Here is a 21042-nt window from a genome sequence, read left to right as displayed (position 1 = left end):
GGCAGGGGGAAAGGGCAGTTTCCTCTGAGACTGGCTCTCCAGCGTGGTGACTCAGGGGCCAAGGGCTGGGGCCTGAAAGTTCCTTTGTTGGCAGGCTCAGGAATCTAGAGAAACTGGTCAGGGGGCGGCTCCAGGGACTGAAACCCCTCCCTCGGGCCCCCGCCCCTCCCACGGAGCCATATATCTGCTCCAGTCTTTAGCCGGAGAGCTTGCAGCAGCTGTTGGCAGGAAGGAGCTGGTTCTGTTACACTCCTACGCTCGCTGGGTTTGTGCCTCTGGCTCTCAGGAGAGACACTCGGAGCTGCTCCAACTGGCTTTGCCTCTGGACTTGCTGTGAAAGGCCTCCCTGCGAACGCTGAGTGTTCATTCTCGGCACTTGGACTCCTACAGCCTCCAGGGCCGGATCCCCACAGCCTTCCAGGTCCTAGACCCCAGCAGACGCTAAGCTATGGCTTCCATGGGGCTGCAGGTGATGGGTATCGCGCTGGCCGTGCTGGGCTGGCTGGGCGCCATCCTGAGCTGCGCGCTGCCCATGTGGCGCGTGACGGCCTTCATCGGCAGCAACATCGTCACGTCCCAGACCATCTGGGAGGGCCTGTGGATGAACTGCGTGGTGCAGAGCACGGGCCAGATTCAGTGCAAGGTGTACGACTCGCTGCTGGCGCTGCCGCAGGACCTGCAGGCGGCCCGCGCCCTCATCGTCGTCTGCATCGTCTTGGCCGTGCTTGGTGTGCTGCTCTCGGTGGTGGGCGGCAAGTGCACCAACTGCGTGGAGGATGAGAGCGCCAAGGCCAAGACCATGATCGTGGCCGGCGTGGTGTTCCTGCTGGCCGGCTTGCTGGTGATGGTGCCCGTGTCCTGGACGGCCCACAATATCATCCGCGACTTCTATAACCCACTGGTGGCCTCGGGCCAGAAGCGGGAGATGGGTGCCTCGCTCTACATTGGCTGGGCCGCCTCTGGCCTGCTGATGCTCGGTGGGGCCTTGCTTTGCTGCAACTGCCCGCCCCGTACCGACAAGCCCTACTCCGCCAAGTACTCTGCCGCCCGCTCCGCCCCAGCCAGCAACTACGTGTGAGGCGCTACCGTTGACTCTTTTCCTTTCGGCTTTGTTTCTCCCTGGAATGAGCTTACTGTGACCCCAGGATGGCCCTGCCAAGCAGGGACTGAGCCAGGCCGTTGGCCAGCAGCCCTCAGCCCCCTCTGGCCCTCTCGGACGTTTTCTCAAGGTCACCTCCAACACTAGCAAGGACAGATGGAAAGAGACTCCTGTACCACCCTCCTCGGATACAGGGGGCTGGCTCCTGCTGGCCCGGACAGCTCAGCCCTGACTTTGCTTGGGCTCTGCCTCTGAGCGGCGTTCAGCGGACCATGGGACCATGCTCGTGTTGATCACCGTCCCCTTCTTTGATCCTCCCCGCTCCGTCTGCCAGCATCCTCTGGGTGGGTCAGCGAGCTCTTGGGCCGTGCCTTTGCCCATGGAAACCTGTGGCCACGAGAATGGCTGCCTTGCTCACCCACCTGCCCTTGGAGCATAGTTGCCGAGCAGAGAGTGGACGGACAGGTTTAGAGGGGAGGGGCGGAGGTGCTACAAACTGGTTTGGGTAGTGGCGGGGGAGGGGGCTACAGGTGGCCCGGGCTGTCCACACCCCTTCCAGCCCCTGCCCTGCGGGCTCCGAAGAAGGACCCCGGGCCCCTTGAGACTGGCCACCTCTGGATCCTCGCCCCTGCCAAGGTCATTGGAGAGCCTGGAGAGGCAGGGGGGAATGCTCTTTCTCTGGCCCTAACCCCAGGAAGTCCTGGGGCTTTCTCCCGCCTGCTACGTGGTTTCTGTTTTGTAATTTAAACTATTTGTCACGGTAATTGCTATTATTTTCTACAATAAATGGGACCTGTGCACAGGAAGACTGTATCGTTTCTGATTTCAGCTGTGGAGGTGGAGGGGAGGGCAGGGTTGGAAGCCTGGGCTGGGGGGTGGTGAGGGGCAGGTGGTGGCCAGGACCAGAAGACTTACAAAACTGGTTTTGGGGAATTGTGAGACATCGAAACTGGCCCCAAGCTTTGGAGTCACCTTGCTCAAGCCCTCCGTTTGTCAGAGCGTAAAGCCCAGGGCCTTAGGGAAGTGCTGGGGACTCTAGGAGGGAGGCCAGATGAGAACAGCTAGTCCTGGGGGATGGGCCACCTGCCCTCCCCTCCTTTTGTTCCAGCTCTGTCCGGGCCTCCAGGCTGGTCTGCTCACCCGCCAGGTCCCTTCTCCCAGCCTTTGCTCAGGCTGGAATGTCCCTTTTCCTTTCGGCACCCTTCTGACTTCTGCTGGTCCCGAAGGCTCAGCTCCGCGCCTCCTCCTCCACGAAGCCTTCCCCTGGCTCCTGTTTGGAGGCGTTATCATCAGCCCTGTTCACATCCCCACCTGGTGCTGACAGTCACCCAGGCCTCTGCACCTGCCCAGCTCTGGGGCAGCCTCCGCGCTACGCCCTGAGCTCCTCAGCCCCGCATTCCGATCTCTTTAGAGATGAGGAAACCGAATCCTGGACACGTGAAAGTGTTTGGCCAAGGCCCAGACGCGTGGGCACGGGCTCCTGGTCTGTGAGTTAGAGGGAGAAGGCCCTCCGCCCCGGGAGGGGTCAGAGTCACATCCGTGGCCCTATCGTGCCTGGCACAGGGACAGCCAGGGATGGGGTCCCTCCCTGTCCTGTTTCTTCTCTTCTGTCCTCCATAGGGACAGATGTCACTCTTTGCAGGGGTGAGAAAACCGCCGAGCCAGAGCTCTGCTGACGCTTCTGGGACTCATTTAATAGGCATAGCTCTCCTGAGGGGCAGGGTTGGTGCAGCGGCCTCGTTTTACAGGCAAAGCAGAGGAGGCCCAACGATGCGCCCGGCCGAGGCCTCATGGAGGCTCGGAGCCCAGCTGGGGGCTAGGCACTGGGCCTCACTCCCTCAGCCTGGGCTGCCTCCTGCTTTCGGTACAGATAGACGATGCCGGAGATGAAGCCGTCGCTGTCAGAGGCGCCAGGCCCCACCTCGAGCTCGGAGGTGGCCAGTTCCCACTGGTCCACCGGCCAGGCCCCCAGGCGTTCCCAAGCCCTGGCCTGCTCCAGCCTGGCCAGGGTGGCCTCCAGCGCCTCTTTGTAACGCAGGTTGGATGGGTTGGTCCTGGTGGTCAGACACAGCAGCCCACCTGGGGAGGGGTGGGGAAGGAGCAGGTGAGTGGGGGCGGGGCGGGAGCCAGGGACAGGAAGGTTATCCCCTTCCCGCTCACATCCTCAAGAGAGGAAGTTCTCCCAGCTTTGTCCCCGGGCCAGCCTTTCCCATCTCCAAGTCCCTGGTGCTCACTGATCCCTCCCCCAGGAATACCCTCTGCTTCCTCAGCTTACCGGCCTCCTACACACCTTTCAAGGCCCGAGTGTGTCCTTTATGCAGGGAACTTTCGGCTGCCTCCCCTTGACACAGGGGGCTCCCTTCTCACTGTTCACCCAGCCCCTCTGCTGGAGGATACGGCTGTGTCTGAATGCTCGTGGGTTTTGGACCTCGGGCAACTCCCCTCACCTCTTGGAGCCTCAGTCTCCCAGCTTGCAGGGATGGTTGCCCTGTCTCGCAGGAAGGCCAGCGCGCTCCGTGAGCACTGGCTGAATGAATGAATGACCTTGTCACTCCAGGTCCTCTCCAGGTACCTAGCGTATGCCCAGTGGCGCTCAGATATACTCTGGAGAGACAGGAGTCTGGAAGGCCTCCTGGAGGAGGAGGTAAGGAGAAGCAGGGTGCTACTGGCGGAGAGGGGCTTCGTGAGAGGAAAGGCTCTGAAGCAAGGGAGACTGTGACACGTGGGCAGGCCGTCTGGCCGGCTGAGGGGACTGGCAAGCACAGGCTGGGCGAGGAGGTCTGGTCCTTACTGGTTCAGGTGATGGGAGTTTCCTGTCCTCCTGAGCCTGATCACTACCTCTCTCTCTGATGCCACCAATGTCCCTGCACCTGTCAGCCTCTGTGGTTCCCTGAGGATGAGGCCTGCCTAGACCTGCCTTGACTTAGCCAAAGCCCCTGCTGAGCCCAGCAGGCGTGAAGGGGCAGGAAGCAGATGCAATCTTGCTGTGATGGGGCACCTTCGGGGCTTCCAGATCCTGTCCCGCAGCCAGGTCTGAGCCTCATGATCCGCACGCTCCACCACTCTCCTTTCTACCTGGGACTCCGCTTAGGCTGTGTTCCTGCGTGGACTGCCCCTCGCTCCCCGTCCCAGCTGTCCCAAATGCCTCTCTTCTCTGAATTCTCAGAGCATTGAGCACCCACAGCCCTGTGGGCCCACCTCGGGCTTGGTCTTTTTCCCCTGGCCCTTTTCCGGGGCATGTGGGTTGGGTGTGTACCTTCTCCCCAGGGCAGAAGCAAGCATGGGGCAAGGCACACAGTAGCAGCACAGTAAACACAACCCTCACCTGCACATCAGCCCCACTTGTGGAGTTTATAGAAAAGCACTCACGTCTGTCATCTCACCTGAGCAGCCCCATTTCACAGATGAGGAAACTGAGGTCACGAAGGAGAAAGAGACTCCCCCTAAGTTAGTGGGGAAGCTGGAAGATGAGGGAACTAAACGGAGACCCTGCTATGTGCCAGGACTGAAACACAGGCCTTACAGATACTACTTGACCCAAAACTCACTGCAATCCTACGGGGAAGGGACTGTGCCACTCTGCTTATTGATGAGGAAATAGAGGCTGGAGAGGAGAGTGGAACTGTTTCCGGTTTCCCAGTGGATCAGAGGCAAGGTGGCAACCTGCCTGCCCTGCCTGTCTGCCTGGGTCTGTTGATGGTGGCAGCTGAGGCCGAGCCTGGGCCGGCAGCTGTGGCCAGGATGCTAGGCTGTGTGACCCTACTCTCGCTTGGCCTGAGGCTTTCTGAGGCTTGTGTCTGTGGGTGTGGAGAAGGGAAAGGTGCCTGCGTGTGGTTGGATGGGCTGCTTCTCACCTGGCTTGGTAACTCGCAGGAGCTCAGGTACGGCACTGCAGGGCACCTGGCCGTCACTGAGGGCGCCCACCGTCAGCACCGCGTCGAAGGTCCCTGTGTGGAGGTGCGGATATGGTGCGGTGGTTTGCCTTCAGTGTGGCCTCAGATCACCCTGGGGGATGGTGTGCGTGATGGGGCCTGGGGAGGGACCAGGCCTGCCACTGGGGTCTGTGGGACCCAGATCCCGTGGGGGATATGGCAGATGTGGCCCAGTCCTGGACTGAGGTCAGATCACGGCACGGAAGTTTCAGAGAAAGCGTCTCAGTGAGGGATTGGGGGGCTCGAAAAGAGAATAGGACTCAGTGTGGGAGGGGGCTTGTAGAGGGCTAGGCAAGGGGGATGGAGTCTTGGCAAAAGAAAGGGGCTCCGTCAGGTGGGCTTGGTCAGAGGGTGTGCCTTGGGGTGCTGAAGGGGAGGGGGAGTACCTTCAGAGCTGGGTAGAGGCTCCTGACCCAGGGTGCAGAGGCTGAGGCGCTGGTAGAGGCCACGGGCCCGGGCCTGTTCCAGCATCCCTGGGCTCCCATCCACCCCATGCAGCTGGAGGAAGCCCCGAGCCTGCAGCTGGGGTGGGGGGACCCAGTCACAGTTCATACCCGCCGCCTCCCAGTTAGGTCCCTGCACCTCGGGGAGGACAGTGGTCCCCGCAGTGGATGTAGCCCAAGTGTTTGGAGCCAGTGAGTCTGAGCAGGGAGGCGGGGGTCTGGGGCCTGGGGAAGTAGGAATTTTGAGCAAGTGGGGGCTGAAGGGAGGGCAGGGGATGTAGGGTGGTCTCACCTCTGCAGCCACTAGGCCAGTACCACAGGCCACGTCCAGGATCAGGGCAGCGTGGGGTGGACCTGGAAGGGCTCGGGTGAGGCAGTCCACTGCGAGCTGGGGAGCGCGGTACTGCAGGGTGGCCACGTCCTGGGGACAGAGTGCTGCACCAACTGCCACCCCATGCCCCAGTGTTTGGGGGACCTCCTTTGGGGTGATCTAGGAGTCAGCCCGGCCAAGCTGTGTGTGTTGGGGGCCCAGGGCCTGCTGGGACTACAGTGAGGGGAGAACCAGGTATGAGGTGCTTTCCTCTGTCAAGGGGCGGGGACTGGAGAGTAGCCCTCAGCTCACTGCTGGGGTCTTTTCTGTGGGCCTTGGCATGGCTCTCTGCTTAGTTCATAGTGACCCCTCAGTGGCACCTCTGCCTGGACTGCAGTCCCAGGGTGGGGACTTCTTGGCCCCTGATCTCTAGGGTCTGCCAATCTGGAAGATGGGGCTGATGAGAGGGCAGGGCCACTGTGGATGCGCTGAAGAGGAGCCAGTCCCCGGAGAGACAGGACTGCAGGGCTGCACCCAGGTCTTACTTCCCTCTCACATTCCTTGCCCTGGGATGATGCAAGGCTCACTATTCCGGCTTTACAGACACGAAAACTGAGGCCGGGCGAGCGGATGGAAGCAGAGGTGAGGACCCGGCCGGTTTACCTGGTCATAGTCCGGAGCCCATTGGTCATAGAAGTGAAGCTTGTGGGCCAGGTCGGTGATGCCATGCGAAGCCCCCACTCGCGCCCGCACCTCGGGCAGGCTCCGGCCCTCTTCCAGAGCCATCCTCCTGTGGGACACGGCTTCCGTGTCCTGAGGCCACCTCAGTCTCACCTCCCTCCCACCCATCATGCCCAGCAGAGGAGGCTGTCAGGAGGGGGCCTCTCCCGGCCACCGGCACAATGCAATCCCATTTCACTGGGGGTGGGGGTGGGAACACTGAGCGCAGGGAGGGCGAGGCTGGACACCTGGGGGCTCAGGGCTGCTGGAAGGGGTGTTCCCCGCGGCGGGAGGGAGGACCTGCCCCACCTCCTTGTCGGCCACCACGAGCGGGATTCCAGGGCGGAAGGGCCCCTCAGGCGGTAGGGGTTCAGAACTCACCACCAATCTGACCCGCCAGCGGGGTGGGTGGGCGCTGGAACTCGCGGAAGGGCCTGTAGGCGAGCCTGGCCACGCCCCCACCTCCCTCGGTGATTGGTTTTCTGCTAAGAGAAAATGACCAATCAGAGGAAAGCGCTGGCAACTCGCCCCCACCTCCACCACCAGCCAATGAGCTCAAAGTTCTTGGCCCGCCTTCAGTCCGGGAAGATCCCAGAATCTTGTTGAAAAGTTTGGAAGGTACCTGGGTTGAGTAATGTTCTCTGTGCCCTCCCGACTCCTGACGACCTTTATGCTTCTCCAGAGCATGAGCTTTTAGGCAGTAGGAGCCTCGGAATTCTTGCGGGCCAAAGAGGGACCTAGGATCAGCCTTCATTTTTAGAACAGTCACCAAGATCCATGCAAGGCTGTCCAGTAGAACTTTCTTTGGTGATGGAAATGTTTTATAAATACACGCTGTTCAAGTGGCTGTTGAGCACTTGAAATGTGCCTAGTGCTGCTGAAAACAAACACTATAGGTTGGGACTTGAAGCCAGTCGCACTTCAGATGGGACTTGAACCCACACTGTCTGGCTTAGGAGGGGACTTGAACCCACAGTCTCCCTGGTGAAATCACATACCTGGTCTCAGCTTCTTAATGAAGCTCAGGTTCTTTACCTGTTGTTGCGGAAGGAATTCAGCAAGAGGCAAAGTGATAGGTAAAAAGATTTATTGAGAGTGATACATACTCCATAGACAGAGTGTGGGCCATCTCAGAAAGTGACGGGTTGTCCTGAAATATGGGGAGGTTAGTTTTTATGGGCTGGATAATTTCATACGCTAATGAGTGGGGGGAATATTCTAACTATCTTGGAGAAGGGGTGGGGATTTAATGGTTGTGCCCTGCCCCCTTCCTTCCTGTCTCAGCCCTGAGGAATGAACTTTAAAATTTATTTAAATAATTTAAACAGCCGTCTGTGGCCAGTGGCCTCCGAGTTGGACAGCGCAGGGAGCCTTGCTACTCAAAGTATGGTCCACAGACTTGCAGCACCTGCGACAGCAGCATCATTAGCTTGGGTTGCTCCAGGGGAGGACCTTAGGGGAAATGCAAATTTGTTAGAAATGCAAATTCTTGAGTCTTATCCCAGGCCTATCGAATCTGAATCTGATTGTGGGGGGATGGGGTGGTCGTAGGGCCCAGGGATCTGCTTTTTAACAAACTCTCCGGGTGATTTCTATGCAGCTGAATTTTCAGAAGCACTAGCCTAGACAACCCTTGTAGGGGATCGAAGTGTGGGCAGGCAGTTTGGGAGACTGTTGCAGTTAGCCAGGCAGGAGGTTCATGTCCGGGGGAACCCAGGAAGAGGAGTAGGTTTGGGGTAAAGAGGATACTAACAGTTTGGGAATGTCGACTTTGAGATGTGTACTCGAAGATGTCTTCTTGATGCCAGAGTCTTGAGCTCAGGAGAGAAGCCAGGCTGGAGACAGATTCAAGGTCATGAGTGAGTACAACCTGTGGTGATTGAAGCATCTGGCACTGGTGAGATTGCTCAGGGAAGAGAAAGGGGAGGGGAGAGGCCTCAGGATCCAGCTTGAGGACCTCCAACACTTCAGTGTGGCAGAGTGTAAGCAGATCGGTGAGGGGGTCCCCAGAGAAAGAGAACCAGGAATGGTTTTCTGGACAGAAGAGAAGCCATTTTGTGATCTAAGCCTGGCCACAAGGCTTGCCCTTGAACAGGTCTCGGTAACCAGTGATCTTAAAGGAGCAAAGGAATGCAGGAACAGAGAAAAGGCAGTCAGACAATAGTGCCGTGATAAAGCAGACTCCTAGTTCATCCTCAAAGGATAGACTTAATAATATATCTTTGAGTTCTGGGGGAACTAAGGCCCCCACCCAAGTGGAGGACAATGACGATGTGGAGCCTTCTGACTTCAGTCGACTAAAGCTTGGACTCTGGGCCTTTGCCCCAATTCTAGGCTGAATTCTCCTCTGCTCAGGCCCCTTCATGAATATGCATATACCGTTAGCTTAAAACTTCCCCAATTTTGCCGTTCAGGGAGATGCTGCTTTGGGAAAGATCCCGGGTGTCCTCCTTACTTGCTGCAGGTAATGAGTCCTTCCTTCTTCCTATCTTTGGCTTGGTTGTGTCTTTTGTCTCAACACCCACCAAGAGGCGAACCCAGTTTTCAGGTGACAAGAGGAGCGTCTAGCAGTGTTGAAGAAAACCCCGAGAAAGTAAGGATGCCAAGAACAGAGTGTTTCAAAAAGATGGGGGAAAAAAAAAAAAGAAAAAGGGCTTTCCTGGTGGTCCAGTGGTTAAGACTCGGCTCTCCCAGTGCAGGGAGCACAGGTTCGATCCCTGGTCAACGAACTAAGATCCCACATGCCCCACGGTGTTGTCAAAAAAAAAAAAAAAAAAAAAATCTGCAAAACAAAAAGATGGGGGATGGCCAACATTGCCCAATGTGCTGGTAGGTGGTGTAAAATGAGGCTGAAGAATTGAGCACTGGATGTAGGGACATGGAGACCTTTGGTGGCTGAGATAGACCTTGATAGTGCACACTAGCCACCAAGTTTGCCTCTTCTCCCTGAGTTAGACTACACATCCCAGCTTCCCTTACCTGTAGGTGTGGCCGAGTGGCCGAATTCAGGCCAATAGACTATGGGTGGTGGTGAAGTGCTCCATTTACAGACCTGGACCATAAACGCCTCCTATAAGACCCTCTGTGGGGTGGGCTCCAAGCACCCAGAGGAGAGTGGGTCTGTAGATGGAGGAGTGTGGAGCCGTGCCCTCTCCACCAACCTGCATGGCACTGTAACATGGACAAAAATAAACTTTCATAGTGTTAGGCTACTGAGATTTTAGGATTTGTCTATTACAATAGCTATTGTCATTTCCCTTAATGACCTTGGCAAGAGCAGTTTTGGGGGAGTAGAGGGAGTGGGGGAGACCCAGATTTCAGCTGTTATCTGTGTAGGGGAGCAAAACTTGCCACCCCAAAATGTCTCTTTGGCATGTAGATTATGTTGAGCTGGAAATGATGACGGCCAAAAAGACTCAGAGAGAAGCTTTAAAAAAAAATCTATTTTGTTGAAGTAGAGTTTATTTACAATGTTGTGTTAATTTCTGCTGTACAGCAAAGTGATTCAGTTATATGTGTATACACACACACAGACACAGACACACACACACACACACACACACACACATATATATTCTTTTTCAGATTCTTTTCCATTATGGTTTATCACAGGATATTGAATATAGTTCCCTGTGCTATAGACTGTGGGTGGTGGTGAAGTGCTCCATTTACAGACCTGGACCATAAACACCTCCTATAAGATCCTCTATGGAATGGGCTCCAAGGAGCTTGTTGTTTATCCATTCTATACATAATAGTTTACATCTGCAAATCCCAAACTCCCAACCCATTTCTCCCCTCCCCCCCTCCCCCTTGGCAACCACAAGTCTGTTCTCTATGACTGTGAGTCTGTTTCTGTTTTGTAGATAAGTTTATTGGTGTCATATTTTAGATTCCACATATAAGTGGTATATGGTATTTGTCTTTCCCTTAATGAAACAGGAGGGAAGCGAGCAGGGCACAACCTTTAAAAGAATGACATAGCCATTGAGGATATGACACAAACTGGTTAGAAGCAACTAGGTTCAAGATGGCAGAAGATTCGACTACCGTAGAACTTGAGCCTCACTATATACTCATTGTAATTCATTAGCATATGCTAAATGACACATCCACAGGCACCATGACAGTTCTGAGGCCAACCATAAAAGGCCAAAAGTGAGTGGGGCCCAATTCCTGGAAGCCTCCTCCCCTTCTCCAAAATAGTTGGAATAATCCTCCCACTAATTAGCCTGTGAAATTACCCATCCCATAAAAACTAAGCACCCCATATTTCGGGGCTCTTGCCTTCTGAGATGGCCCACACTCTGGCTATGGAATGTGTTTCTCTCTAAATAAATCCACTTCTTACCTATCACTTTGTCTCTCACTGAATTCTTTCTGTGATGAGACATCAAGAACCTGAGCTTTATTAAGTCCTGAAACCAGGTGTGTGCTCTCAATTAAAAGACAGCGGGTTCTGGCTGGGTTAGAGCCCCAGCCCATGGGTTCAAGTTCCAATCTGGGTTTAGGCTGGGTTTGAGTCCCAGCACGTGGGTTCAAGTTCCAATCCGAGGTGCCCAGTTTCATTGACTCAGAAAGAAACTTGGACCTTCCCCCTGAGTGCCTAAATCATTTAGATAGAGGGGCTGTTCCTGGAACAGAGCTATCACCAGAAGTATCTGCAAAGAACGTGGGCTAGGTGTGGTGGGAGGAAATTCTAGGAGGGTCTAGATATCAGAGTCCACTCTGTATCCCATTGTCTCTGCTTGGTTCAGAGAACATTTGTTTACCAAACATTTACTTTTCTATTCGTGTCAACTGCCTTCCTCCTTTCTGAAATTCCAACCCCCCACCCTAACATCCTCCTTTGTCTTTAGCTGACGATGATATTTAAGGTGAGTGTTTCTGTCATTTTGGCAAGTTAATCAGTTTTCCTGGGTCTCTTCCATGCATACATGTTATTACATTTTGTTTGGTTTTCTCCTGTTAATCTGTCTCATGTCAGTTTAATTCTTAGGTCAGCCAGGAGAACCTAGAAGGGTAGAGGAAAATTTCTTCCTCCCCTGAAACCGAATCCCCCTGAAACCGAGCTCTCCCACCAAGTTTGTGATTAACCTCTATCCAAAACGTTATTCTCTTTCTTGTCCTGCACCTGTTCCCCTCAGGATTGAGGAGTATCCAAGAAAAGGGGAGAATGAAACCCTCCTGAGTACATAAGCCTCTCTGTGTTGCCCATTTCCTGTTTATAGAAAACGGCTTTTGTCTCTTAGGCCTTCCCTGAGTTCCAAAGAGCAGGCACAAGCATTACTTATTAGGGAAGTGAGCGAATGCTGAAACAAAGAAAAAGCAGTTAAGTGAGAAAATAATGACAATAATTCAGTGATAAAACAGAGTCCTAGTTCCTCTTCAAGGGATACATTGACATAACCGTCTGACACATGACTTGGTGTTGTTCTGCAGAAACTAAGGCCCTCACCAGGGTGGAGGATGGTGACTACATGCTGAGTATAATCAGTAGATTCCAAACCAGTTGGTCAGAACCGGAATGTTGATGATGTTCCTGGAACACCATCCTGTTACCTCACTACCAACCGACCAACCAGAAGAAAATCATGCATTCTGCAGCCCTCACCCCAAGTGCTGCCTTTAAAAACCCTTCCCTGAGGACCGTAGGGAAGTTCAGGTCGTCTGAGCACAAGCCACCCATTCTCCTTGCTGGGCTCTGCCATACACGCTGTACTTTCCTTGACCACAACCCCTTGTCAGTAAATTGGTTTTGCTCCACATGGGCGAGCAAACCCAAGTTTGGTTCGATAACACCCTGACACCAGCCGAGATCCAAACCCCAGTCTATCTTAGTCTAAAGCTGTACCAAGAACATGCTGTGAACCCGTTGTGTTCAGCTGCAAATAACAGAGCACCTGTATAGCTGTGGCTTAAACAGAGAGGGATTTACAGGTCTCAGACAGGAAGCTGAGACTGGGCAGCGTGGTCTGGGGCTCAGTTATGCCATCAGGGACCTAGGCTCTTATCCTCTTTCCTCTTCTGCCACCTATTGCATGGAGACCTTTGTCCTCATGTCTGTCACCTTGTCACAGCTGCTACACCTCCCAGTAGGACAAAGGAGAAAGGGTAAAAAGCTAGGCCAGCTGAGCTTACTCTGTTTATTCCAATAAACAAAAGCTTTATTGGAAGCCCCTCCCCATGACTTCTGCATCATCTTCTTGGCCAGACTGGGTCACATGGCCACCCCTGAATCATCTCTGGAAGGTGAGTGGGAAGGGGGGCTGGAGATGGGGGCTAGCTCCACCAGCTGACGTCTGGGCCCCATCTCTGCAGGCTCATGTTCCATTCAGGTCAATAAATATTCACTGTGCACCTTCTGTTTGCCAGGTCCTGCACAGGGCACTGGAGGCAGTCATAGAGATGAATCAGAAGTAGCCCCCACTCCACCCTGTTCTAGTGGAGGAGGTGAGGCTGGGGTGTCTTCTCCTGTCCAGGCTCTGGTCACCCACACCCTCCACATCCGGGACCACTGCTTTGTCTGGGGTGGGGGTGGATGGGTGCTATGATGTGACAGTGACAGAGGAATGTCACTGTGGGGAGTGACCCTTCAAGTAAGGTGGATGCCCCAGTAAAGGCAGTCCTGTTGGACCATCTGAGGGTGGCTTTGGTTGTCCCAGGAGAGGCCCTGGTTGGGGGGAGGGTCCCAGGGGGACCTGCCTATCCGATCTGTCCTCGTAGGCCCTCAGTGGTGTCCTGCTCACCGACCAGGGCGTGCAAGGTGTGTGGACACCTGTAGCTAAGGCTCCTGCTGGAGCATGAGACTTGCCATGTAAGACACTGGTAGGGGTGCTGGTGGCCTCTGGACACCACTTTGCTCCCCCCAGGCGTGGACCCCAGGCCCCACAGACTTCTCTCTCCACAGCCCACTACATTCCTTCCCCTCCAGAGCCCAGGAAGCTGTTCCAGCCTCGGGGTGAGAGGCCTTTCTCTGACCTATCACATTTCTATCTTCTCTAAGTCAGTCTTCTCAAGTTTCTGTAACTTTTGCAAAAAATCATCTTCCCTCCGGGCAGTGGATAACACTGGGTTCCGCAGCTGTCAAAACGGGGGAAAGGGTCAGGTAACAGAAAATAGTTTTGGGGTGAGGAAGGGGTCGTAATGATCTCGGGTGGCCTCGGCCTGCAGCGGCTTGAAGCAGGGTTTCGGTTCCTGGCCAGAGATTGAGGTCTGGCCACAGCAGTGAGAAAGCTGAATCCAAGCCACTAGACCACCAGGGACCAGGGGCCAGTGACAAGACCCTGGCCCGTCAGCTGCGTAGAGATGAATTTCCACATAGAGATGGAAAGTAGTGAAACAAGTAAAGTGTTTATTAGGAGGAAATAGGGTACATGTGGATAGACACACGGGTGGGCTCAGAGAGCAAGCCACACACTCGTGGCAATTTGAATGACTCTCACGGGGCATTTTTTCTGGGTTTCCTTTGGCCAATCATCTTGCTTTGCCTGGTTCTGAGTCCATATTTGGTATATCTCAGGGTCCTCCCCTGTGTGCACACACATCTCTTAGCCAAGATGGAGTCCAGCGGAGAGGTTTATGGGTAGGTTGACATCACTTAATTATGAGGTGGCGCCCCCTCCCTTTTGACCTCTGAGGAGCCTTTCTGTGCACGTGTAGTCGGGAAGGTCTCCTTGGCCTCGAGAATGAGAAGTACGTGGTCTCTGTCTTTTATCTGGGCGGGGCCCAGCTCTCCTCTCGCTGCTGCTATTTTGGAGGATCTGCTCCAAACTCTAGCTGCTCAGCCTGGGGCCCGTCTATCTCCTGCCTCAGTCAGAGCAGCTGTTCATGTTTCAAAGCTATGGTCGGATCTCAGACGTACAAAGGCCAAGGGTTGCCGGTGGTGGAGGAGAGGCCAGAGTCATCCTGTGGCCAGAAGGAGCGGACAACGGCGAGGGCATGACAGGGCAAGACCTGGCAACGCCAACGGGCATGAGTTCTGGCGGGAGGCACGACTTTCAGGGCATCGGGCGTGCGAGGGTGGGGTGTGCGCACGTGTGAGTATATGGGGGTCAGTTGGGATGTTTCTGAATTCCAGTGTCAGAAACCCAAACCCACCCGAGGCGGTGTTAACAGTAGGGGTTTGCTGTTTCCTCTTACAGGAAGTCCGGCAGTCACCAGAGCCAAGGCTGAGCCTACTGCTTTCACTAAGGACCCAAACTCTGTTCTCTTGTTTGCCATGCTGCACGTTTGCTCTGTTGGCCCCTTCTGGTCAGAAGATGGTGACAGCAGCTCAGGCGATCATGTGTCCTCACAGACAAAGCCCCAAGGCACGCTAGGGTTGGCCTTGTCTCCTGGTCTCTCTCTTTTCCTGTGGGGGTGGAGGATATTTTCCCAGAAGCCCCAGAGGCTGGGAAAGCGAGGTCTGGTACTTCCAGGCTCAGGTGTGGGAGGTGAGCATGGTCTCCAGGAAGGAGGGAGAGGCGAATGGCTGTTGGTACAAGCAGCAGTGCCTGCTCCTCGGTGTGTGCAGACGTGTGCAGAGGGGGGGGAGCGTCTGCAGGTGTAGCTGCTGCCTTGGGCAGGCCCCAGGCCCCAGGGAGTGCGGTCACCAGGCTGTGGACTTGGTTTCTTACCCTGAATGAGCTACGGGGAGTTACAGCGTCAGATCTGCATTTTACAAAGATGGTGAGAGTGGAGCCGGTGGACCGCAAGGGGAGAGCCTGTTGCAATTATTTAGGCAAAAGCTGGAGTCCTGAGCAGTGCCAGGGGCTGCCATGGGGTTAATAGGCTGCGGCGTTTTGGGGGATGAGGAGAGAGCAACTTCCCTTCTGTCGAGCTTCCTCCGGCCCCAGGAGCTGCTCCTTCTCATCTCCTTTGCTGCCTCCTTCTCCCTTCCTCTCCTCCACCTGTACCCAAAGGCGGCCCCCCCGGGCTCAGTCCTGGGTCCTCCTTCTTCATCGACACCCACTTCCTAGGTGATCTCATCCAGTCCCGTGGTTTTAAATGCTATTTATATGCCAGTGATTCCCAAGTGGGTGACTAGCCCTGATTCTTCCCTGAACTCTGGACTTGTTCGCCTGAACTCTCCCCTCAGAGGCCACTCCCAAATCCCTCCCGTCTCCGCAGTCCTCTGAACCACTAGGCATCCAGAGGCTCAGCCCAAACTAATCTTCTCCCATCCCTCGTTCTGTCCCTGGGCAAATCCCGTGGCTGCTCCACTCCACCCCTGCCACTCTGGTTCCACGCACCTTCCCCTCTCGCCCAGACCCCTGTGGTGGCCCCCAAACTGGCCTCCCTGCCTCCCCCATTGTCCCCACACCCAGTCCATTTCCCTCACAGCAGCCAGAGATCATATTATTATTTTTTTAAACTTCTTATGGGAAATTTCAAACACACACAAAAGAAGAGATTAGTACAATAACCTGACGTGTTTGTTTATCACTCAATTTCAGTTGTTAATAAAACATGCCCAACCAGAATGATGTCTTTACAGTATAAGTTTGGTGAGTTTACCCTCCTGCTTAAAACCTAAAATCCAATTCCTTACCAACCTCATCCTTAACCTCTCTCCTCCTCAAATCTGGCATCCTGGCCTCTGCTGATCCTGGAACATGCCACGGTGATCTCAGGGCCTTTGCACTGCTGTTTTTTAAGCATGACAGGTGAAGCTGACATTCTCTCTGACTTTCTCCCTCCTCTATCTGCTGCTCCAGGGAACCAGCTACCATCACAAATGGGCAGGGACCTTCTAGGTCTTGTATTTTAAAAAAGATTTGCACTATATAGGTGTTCAGAACAACATATAATATTGCTTAATGGGCTTGAAAAAATTATACAAATGCTATCATTTCACAGCTCTTACTCTGTAACTTTCCCTTTTCACGTAACACCGTGTTTTTGAGATCTGTCCACACTGATGCACACAGATCGCATTCATTTTAACCACTGCTTAGTCATCCCTGAGACAGATACACCCAGTTTATTTATTCATTTCCCAACTGATGGAAAAATGCTACCACACGTAGTCTCGCACATGTTTTTTCATTCACAGGTGGATGCTTCTGGAAGGAGTGCTTTTCAGACTGGGGTTTGCAACCCATTAGGGGGTAGTGAAAACAATTCAATCAGTTGTGAAATAAAATGGGTAGAAAATAAATGCGCACATTGCACGTAATAAGGGTAATTACTGTTTTGTTAACTTCATGTTTCGGTTTCACATGTCTGAGGAGTGGGCAGCTTTGTACAGCACACTCCTTACCGTGGGTGGCTCTCAAAGTCTGAAAACCAAGTCTGAGAGCCACCCACGGTAAGAAGTGCTGGGTCAGGGGATGGGCAGTGTCTGATGCTCTGGTAGCCCATGAACTCATACACACGCACGGTGAAGCGTCAGACTTTTTTTGTTTTTTCAAACGGGTATGAGATAGTATCTAATTATGGTTTTAATTTGCATTTCCCTCGTTCATTGGCTCTTTGGTTTTTCCCTTCTGTGAAGTGCCTTTACCTATGTGTTCTACTGAGTCATTTGATTTTATCTTATCGATTTGTAGGTGTTCCTTAGATATTCCGTGTATTCTGGCTACTGGTCCTTGGACTGTTTCATGGGTTGCATACATTTCTTCCAGGCTGTCACTACCTTTTGGCTTTGCTCCTGCTGTCTCTACACCAGATTCAGCAACAAGGAGTTTACCAGTGACTTGGGCCAGGGCAGTGGCCATGGAAGTGGGGAGGCAGGGGCTGAAGCTGTATGGCCAGTGGCTGGTGACTGCATGACTTCTTTCAACAATATCATTTAAATGGTCAAGTGAAGGGGCATTGAGGAAACTTTTTTTTTCTTTTAATAAAAACTGTATACATTTTTTCGGGCTGTACCTTGCGGCTTGGGGGATCTCAGTTCCCCAACCAGGGATTGAACCCCAGCCACGGCAGTGAAAGCGCCCAATCCTAACCACTAGACCACCAGGGAACTCCCCAAGTTGTATACATTTAATGTGTACAACTTGACGTTTTGATACACATATACATTGTGAAATGATCTCCACAGACCAGTTAAACAACATTTCTGTCACCTCTACATAGTTACCGTGTGTGTGTGTTGAGAAGATTTAATAAAACCTATCCTCTTAGCATATTTCAAGTATACAATGCAGCACTGTCAGCTGTCATCTCCATGCTGTACATTAGATCTTTATACCTTATTCATCCTGTATAACTGAAACTTTGTACCCTTTGATCAATATCACCCCATTTCCTGAGCCTCTGACCACCACCGTACTACTTTCTGTTTCTAAGAGTTCAGCTTTTTTTTAGATTCCACATATAACTGAGGTCATGCGGTATTCCTCATTCTGTGTTTTGCTTATTCCACTGAGCCTAATGTCCTCCAGCTGCATGCATATTGTTACATCTCACGTGTGGGATTGTAAATTAGTACAGTCATTATGGAAAACAGGATGGCAGTTCCTCAAAAAATTACAAATAGAACTACCTTAGGATCCAGCAAGCCCACTTCTGGGTATATATTTAAAGGAATTGAAATCAGTATCTTGAAGAGATATTGGCACTCCCATGTTCACTGCAGCATTATTCACAGTAGCCAAGATATGGAAACACCCTAAATGTCCTTTGATGGATGGAGGAACATTTTCTTTAGGACACAAGGAACAAGCAGGGAGAGGAGTAGCTGAGGATGGGTGTGGGTGTGGGTGTGTGGAAGATCCCAGAGGGAGGTCTAAATGAGCTGGCAGAAAACAAATGCATGAAACACATTGGTTCTGAACAAACTGATCAGTAAATGACTTGGTGAAAATTATTTGCCATGGATGTTTTTCACATGTTGATTTTTGTACCACGCAGGTGTGACTTTGCAATCTGTTGCAGTTGTTGACATGTTTTTCCCCCTTTATCCAAACTTTGTTTTTTGGAGGCGGTGAATGTTTTTGAAACAATGGGATGTTTTGGCAACTTTGTATCCTTTTAAAGAACACTTTTAAAAGCATTTTCATTCATTTTTGTGTAAAAAAACTTTTTGAATTACTTTTAAGGTAACAATGACCCTTTTTTCTATGGTCGGGATTTTTTTTTGGAATTTCACCATCTAGTCTTGGGCTCCAGGTGAATTGCTTGAAAGTGGTTTGGTTGCAATGAATATTTCCACATATTGGTTTACGAATTAACAAAATGCGTGCCCCTGGGGGTGATTTCTTTTTAGAAATTTGCACATATTTGAAAGCAATTTTGTCCAATTTGTAGCTTATTTTGTTTTTAAAAAATTCTTGCGTTCCTTCTCATCTACTGACGCTGGCTTCTCTCACCCACCAACCCCCCAGCACTGGCGTGCGGCCAGGTACTGCACAACGCACTTTACAGACACTATTTCATCGACTCCTCCCCATGACCTCACCTGGCAGATTCTCTATATAAACTATATCCCAGTTTTACAGATAAAGAAATTTGGGGCGGGAGCATAGACTTGTGATTAAGCGGCAGAGGTCAGTTCAATTCCAAGTCTGTCTGACTCTGAAACCTTTTCCCTTAAATCAGGACAAGTGCTCGAGCTTTCATCCGTTTTTAAATGATCATTTTTTTTGTTTGCATTTAAGTGGTTTCAATCAAGCCATCTTTAGAAAGAAAAAAAAAACAAGTTCCAATACGTTTGAAGGCATATTTTATCATTTTTACGTACTTCTGGGGAAAAATAATGGAAGATTTGAAATAAAGTGAAGTTTTAATATTGGAACGAGAAAGAAAGGAGAATGTCCTGAACATTTCTCGGTGGTTTCGCCACCAGCAACCCAGGCAGGACGGGACCTGCACCGGGCGAGCTACTCGGAATGACGCAAGGTTGTTGTCGCAGGCTGAGAAGGGACAAAATCAGCGACGGAAAACTTTGCATCAATGTGCGCAGCGCGCTCGGGGTCGGCGGGCCCCTGCGCCCCTGGTGTTTGCTGCCCCCGTGCGGTCGCGCCGCCGTCCTGCACCTGCAGGGAGCGCACCTGAGAGCCCCTGGGACTGCGAGGAAGTCGAAGGCGGGCTTCCTGCCTCTCTCGGCCTCGGTCCTGGGCCGGGGAGGAAAATCTCCGCGGAGACAGGCAGGGACTGGGGAATGGCGCCCCCTGGCGTTAGGCAAGGCAGCGGCCACTGATAATTCGGTTATCCCATCAGGTCCATCCCATCAGGGAGTGGAGGTATTGGCCGACGCCACATAGCACGATAGTACATGGATGGCCTTGAACGTAAGTGTTGAGTAGGAAAGAGAAAGGAGGGGAGGGCTCCCTACTGAAGGATCCAAGCGGGGGGGCTCCTTCTGCAGCAGCTTCTGCTGCTTTCATTCCAGCCTGGCAGGTGGGGATCTCCGAGGCCATTACTCATTCATTCATTTATTAATTCAACAAATATTTATGGAGTTCCTGTTATGCACCCTGCGCTGTTCTAGGCATAGGGCACAGTAGTGAACAAGATTCATGGTCCCGGCCTTCAGAGGTGGCTTGACATGAAGGTCAGGAGGGAAGGTGATGGGGTGACTCTGACTCTGGGGTGTCTGGCCCGTGGGACGGCATGGCTGGGACTGCCCTTCCCTGAGCTAGGTTAGGAGGAGGTCCTGTGTTGGTTTTACACTCCAGGGGCGATCTCTGACCTCTGTTACTAGATTTCCAGCCCTCTGTGTTCCTCCCTCCTGTGGTCTGAGAGCCGCAGAGAAGCCTTGCTATAATCTAGCTTGGGGACCAAGATGAGGGCCCTGGTGAGGGTGGGGGACAGTTGATTGGAGCTGAGACTGAGACCCGGGCCTGGCATCCTAAAGGAGCTTGAGAGGTACCTTGAGGGGCAGCCCTGGGGGCAGTGGGGCAGAATGAGGTCTCCAGCTCCTGCCTGGACCACATGGTCCAGGGAGTTTGGTCAAGATGATGTAAAGGATGATCAACTCAGCCTTAGTGACAGTGGAATTCTGGGTATGGTGATGCCAAGTGTTAAAAAATCAAAAGTCAGCTAAGTAAATTGAAGATCTAATTGGCCTTATTCAAAAATTCATGAGTAGGGCAGCATCCCACCTAGCAAGTAGAAAGGTGCTCTGAAGAGCTGTACAAAATGGAAGGCTTTTACAGGCAGAAGGAGGGCGGGGCAAGAAAGTAAAGACAGTGGATTAATTTAGGCAGGGTCATCTTCCCTTAGGGGAAGGCAGGGGGTCTTAGGCAGATTACCTCACTGGTGTTGACCAGGTAATTCCAGACTAATTGGTTTAAAACACCACTCCTGAGAGAGGCTGAAATTGCAATTAGGTTAGGTATTAAGTCTTGGTGGGGCTTAGCACAAGTGACTCCATTTTGGGCCTGTTGTTTCTTTCTAACAACTCCCCCCCTTTGATCAAACTCTCAATATAACTGAGAGATGTGATCAAAATTTTAAGCGTTAGTACCGCTCACCTACTGCTCTGTAGTTCTCAGTTTTTGGTGATGCTGCTTTGTTGCTGAATCTGTGTAGTATTCACAGTTTGCACAACTCCAGACTCACAATTTTTTAGTCAATCATTCTCTTCATTCCTTTTTTGAGGTCCAGTCT

The 21042-nt window shown here is 52.6% G+C and overlaps 2 protein-coding genes across 2 annotated transcripts; one reads left to right on the top strand and one right to left on the bottom strand.

Annotated features, from left to right (window-relative positions):
- Nucleotides 1-201: 201 nt before the first annotated feature.
- On the top strand, nt 202-1905 carry CLDN4 (claudin 4). Its single transcript, XM_007099978.3, has one exon. The coding sequence runs from the start codon at nt 449-451 to the stop codon at nt 1076-1078; it is 630 nt and encodes a 209-aa protein (XP_007100040.1). The 5' UTR covers nt 202-448; the 3' UTR covers nt 1079-1905.
- An 876-nt stretch (nt 1906-2781) lies between these two features.
- Nucleotides 2782-6795, bottom strand: METTL27 (methyltransferase like 27). The gene is given in 6 exon segments (XM_007099979.4): nt 2782-3056; nt 3058-3178; nt 4954-5046; nt 5418-5553; nt 5767-5895; nt 6448-6795. Coding segments are annotated over 6 exon segments (795 nt in total). The 5' UTR covers nt 6637-6795; the 3' UTR covers nt 2782-2929.
- Nucleotides 6796-21042: the final 14247 nt, after the last annotated feature.

The sequence above is a fragment of the Physeter macrocephalus genome, chromosome 14 (genome assembly GCF_002837175.3).
Source record: "Physeter macrocephalus isolate SW-GA chromosome 14, ASM283717v5, whole genome shotgun sequence".
Taxonomy (NCBI): domain Eukaryota; kingdom Metazoa; phylum Chordata; class Mammalia; order Artiodactyla; family Physeteridae; genus Physeter; species Physeter macrocephalus.
The sequence above is the reverse complement of the archived record's forward strand: the minus strand, read 5'-3'. Positions and strand labels throughout refer to the sequence as shown.

What these genes read in the sequence shown, in the direction of transcription:
- CLDN4 (XM_007099978.3), top strand. Translation starts at nt 449, where the DNA reads ATGGCTTCCATGGGGCTGCAGGTGATGGGTATCGCGCTGGCCGTGCTG.